The sequence below is a fragment of the Equus asinus genome, chromosome 2, assembly GCF_041296235.1.
Source record: "Equus asinus isolate D_3611 breed Donkey chromosome 2, EquAss-T2T_v2, whole genome shotgun sequence".
Lineage (NCBI taxonomy): Eukaryota > Metazoa > Chordata > Mammalia > Perissodactyla > Equidae > Equus > Equus asinus.
Genome location: NC_091791.1, coordinates 125,339,567 through 125,343,318, shown reverse-complemented (window position 1 = coordinate 125,343,318; position 3,752 = coordinate 125,339,567). Strand labels below are relative to the sequence as shown.

At 54.9% G+C, this 3,752-nt stretch overlaps 1 protein-coding gene across 1 annotated transcript; it reads left to right on the top strand.

Annotated features, from left to right (window-relative positions):
- Positions 1–294: 294 nt before the first annotated feature.
- On the top strand, positions 295–3,397 carry CIMAP1C (ciliary microtubule associated protein 1C). Its single transcript, XM_070518041.1, has 4 exons — positions 295–415; positions 1,224–1,353; positions 2,231–2,325; positions 2,916–3,397. The coding sequence occupies exons 1-4, from the start codon at positions 295–297 to the stop codon at positions 3,395–3,397; spliced, it is 828 nt and encodes a 275-aa protein (XP_070374142.1).
- The last annotated feature ends 355 nt before the right edge of the window (positions 3,398–3,752 follow it).

The window sequence follows — 3,752 nt, the reverse complement described above, 5'->3', positions numbered from 1 at the left end:
CACGGCAACTGGGGGAAATAAACATTCTGTGTTTCACAGTCCAAGTTCTGAGGTGACATCATCCCCAGCTCCAGCCTGCTGAGCCCTGCAGCTGGCTGCACCCCAGACGGCCTCAGCTGCTTGAGCCTGAGGCCCATCCTCCCTCCCAGCCCCCACGCAGCCTCTGGAGTTGGGGAGAGATAGTGGACACAGGGGCTTGGGCAGGGTACCTGGAACAGCCCCACACAGGCCGAGCTCCTTGCCTGTCGCTTGGATCTCTGAGTAGCTGCTGTCGGCCCCTCCTTGGCCCCAGCCATGAAGCTGCCCAAGGGGGCCAGGAACTCTGTGTTCTATGGGCAGCACCCAGAGGAGAAGGTGCAGGTGCCCTCATGGCAGGAGGTAAAGCAGACCCCTGTGATCATGGCAATGATCAAAGGTGAGAGCCCTGAGCTTGGCTTGTTCCTCTCCCTGCGGGGCTGCTGAAGGTGTCCCAGCCTTCCAGTCCTGCCTCCTGCAAAGCCCCTGCGGACTCTCCTCGAAGCCTACAGATGATCTGCACCTCCAAGCTGAACTTCATAGGCAGTATTCGCTGCTGGAACTTTTCAGGGCGGTAGGAGAAGGAGGGGCGTGAAGTGAGGCCAGTTTTGGGGAATAGGCCCAGGATTCAGTGGAGCCTTGAGTCCAGCTGTGGCTTTCCTCGCTTCCCTTAAATCTTACTCTCAACTGAAAGCAGACAAACTAATTCTTACTACATGTTTAATGACTGACCATTGCTCTCTGTGGGAGGTGGTTTAGTGTGAGGTTAAACGTTTGGGCTCTGTTCGCTGATTGTCTCAGAATTGCCACATTACCAACTTGTGTGACTTTAGCCAGATTGATATTTCTAAGCCTCAGTTTTCTCATCTGTAAGATGGGAAAAACAATAGTATCTGTCTTACAGAGTTGTTGAAAGGCTTAACTGAACTCATCCACATAAAATACTTAGTATAGTACTTGGCAGAGAATAAGTTCTCAGTCATTGTAACTACTACCTTTCCTGCTACGCATTGTCTGTCAGAGAGAAATTGCATTTTATCTGGGAACACTGCCTTTCCGCAAAGGAAGCAGCTTGATGGTGGGATCTGTAGCATTGCAACATCAGTGGGAGCAAAGACCCCGATGTTCTCATGGCGCACTGTTTTTGGGGCTTCCCTGACTCTGATCTGGTGGGTCCAGGCTGAGGGCTGCCCTGTCTGTCCTTACAGGTCCAGGCCCTGCCAAGTACCTCCGGCCATCCTGCACAGGCTACATAGACCATGACATCTCTATGTTTCAGGAGCCAGCCTACACTCTGCACACCCGGCACTCGGAGAAGCGTGGGTGCTCACATCACCCGTCATCCCCTTGGGCGTGGGGTTATCATTGTGGGAGGGTTGGGGTGGCAGTGAGAAACATGAGCCATTCTCTGTAGCCGCAGGTTCCCTGGGAACCCAGACCTGCCATGAGAGGGACACCCAGGTGTCCTACTGGGTCCAGAAGGAAGGCAGCAGGGATGCCCAAGTGACCCACCCCCTCTAAAGGCAGCTCTGGGGAGATCTCCCAGCTGGACCCCCTGAGAGAGCTTCGAGGGTCACTGTGGCCATCTAGCTGGCCATGCAGGGGCTCCTTTCTGTCTGACCTTCAGCTCTTGATGCCATGGGTTCTCTTGCCACAGGGGCTGGGCAGGAATAGCTGGGGGGTGGGGGCCCCCAAAGCTTCCTGGGTGGCTTAGAACCCTGTGGAAGGGTGGGGTCAGAGGGCCGCAGGAGACCTGGGGCTGCTGGCCAGGACCAGTGAGAAGAGATGCTGGGCAAGGGTGTAGGTGTGTATCTGGGGGTCTGAGATCTAGGGTGTCTGCTAGGCCCCTCTCTGGGCGACACACCCTCCCCTGCCTGGCCTGGGCCCTTTCTCAACACTTTAACAGGAGCTACTGTGCCCATTATTACCCCTTGGCACCCATCCTGGTGGGTAGCACCGGCCAGGCTGCTGTTATTTTATCTGTTCCTTTGAGCAGGTTCTTGAGGATGTTAGGTAAGGAGTTAAAAGCCCCATTTCACAGATGAGGAGATCAGGGTCCTAAAGCATCCAAGAGCCCAAGGAATTGGAAGGGACCCTGTTCTTCTCTTGGGGGAGGGGATCTTGCCTAGAGCAAGCCAGGCTCACTCTGGGGGCAGCGTCTGGGGCTGATGGGGCCTCTTGCTGGCTGCCCTGCAGGTATTACGGACGTATGCAGTCCTGGGCCTTGCTACTTCTTGGATCCCAAAATAACTCGGTTTGGAATGTCCAGCTGCCCGCAGGTCCCCATGGAGGAGCGCATCTCCAACCTGCGTAAGATGGGATGGGAAGGCAGTTTGGGAGGTGGGAGGATGGGAGCCCTCCCTCAGGACCAGGTTTGTCTGTAGATGCTGGCATCTCCCTGCAATGTCACATCAAGACACCAATGTCACCCTGCTGACATCACCATGTCTCTGTCACAGTACTTATGTCTTGAAGTCAATGTTATGCATATATGTTATGGGGTGACATTATGATAGAAATGCCATGAGGCTCATATCTCAGTAGCGATATTGTCATGCTAAGGAACTCATGGGCTGTAGTGATTTCAGGATGTTTGCTTGGTGTTGTCACAGGGACAATGTCAGAAGGCTGACAGCCCAAGGATGATGTTCTGATGACACCTGTGGTTTTATATTATGACAAGTGTCACAATCCTGATGTCAGGATGGCCCAAGTGCCTTCCCCTGCCCATAGCCTCATACAGGAGTCATGATGTCCTTGCTTGATGCTGAGGTGTTTATAGTAAAGTCACATTAGGCTCATCAAGACCTCAGCTCCCTACCTGGACCCACCAGTTGGACACCAGGAGATGTGGCTGCCCCCCTACCCAAAGACCCCTCCCCTCATTTGCCCACTTTCAGGCCTGAACCCCACTCCAGCCTCCTGCCACTACTGCTTGGAGAAGACCCACCCACCTGGAGAACGCAGGGCACCCCAGCACACTTTTGGCTACCGGTGCCCATACAGAGTCACGGACCCCAATCCAGCCCCCAACCAGTACCAGCTGCCGTGCTCGCTGGGACCCAACAACCCTGTCAACAGAGCCGCTCCTTGCTATAGTCTGGCCTCCGGAGATAAGAACTGGTTCTACAGGGAGAATGTAGCAGGAGGCCCTGGGCCGGCCACGCGCACCCGGCCTGAGCCGTCTGTCTACCAGAACCACAGCCCTGTCTACAGCATGGCCAAGCGCTTCGCCTACCCAGTGGACCACATGCCTCGGCCTGGCCCTGGCTCCCACAACGTCCAGCAGGTCACGGTGCACAAGCCCCGCACGCCAGCTTTCACCATGGGCATCAAGCACTCCCCCAACCTGTGCCCGCTGGTCATTGACATTCACGACTGAGGCCCCTCCTGGAGTGCTCGCCCACCCCTCCCCACAGAGGTTATTTTTCTATACCAAATTGAGCAACTTACTAAGGTTTCAAGTAGCAGAGCTGGTGCCTGCTGCGTCCAGCACACAGAAGGCATTAGATAAATATTTTCATTATTTATTCCTTCCTTTTGCAAACACTTGCAGGTACTTCCTCAAGTCTCTGCCCTGGGTGAGGGGATACTGGGGATACTGGGAGGCACTGTAGGGGTCCCTGCTGGGAGGAGTTCTGTTCCAGCTCACTGGGGATGGCAGCCATGTGAACTCCAAAGAGGTTTGTCCCTGGACAAAGCTAATTCTGCCACTAATGTGCCATGTGGCCTCTGCA

Coding starts and splice junctions, on each gene's coding strand:
- CIMAP1C (XM_070518041.1), top strand. CDS start 295: ATGAAGCTGCCCAAGGGGGCCAGGAACTCTGTGTTCTATGGGCAGCAC. Junction 416..1,223: donor GATCATGGCAATGATCAAAG/GTGAGAGCCCTG, acceptor CTGTCCTTACAG/GTCCAGGCCCTGCCAAGTAC. Junction 1,354..2,230: donor CGTGGGTGCTCACATCACCC/GTCATCCCCTTG, acceptor GGACGTATGCAG/TCCTGGGCCTTGCTACTTCT.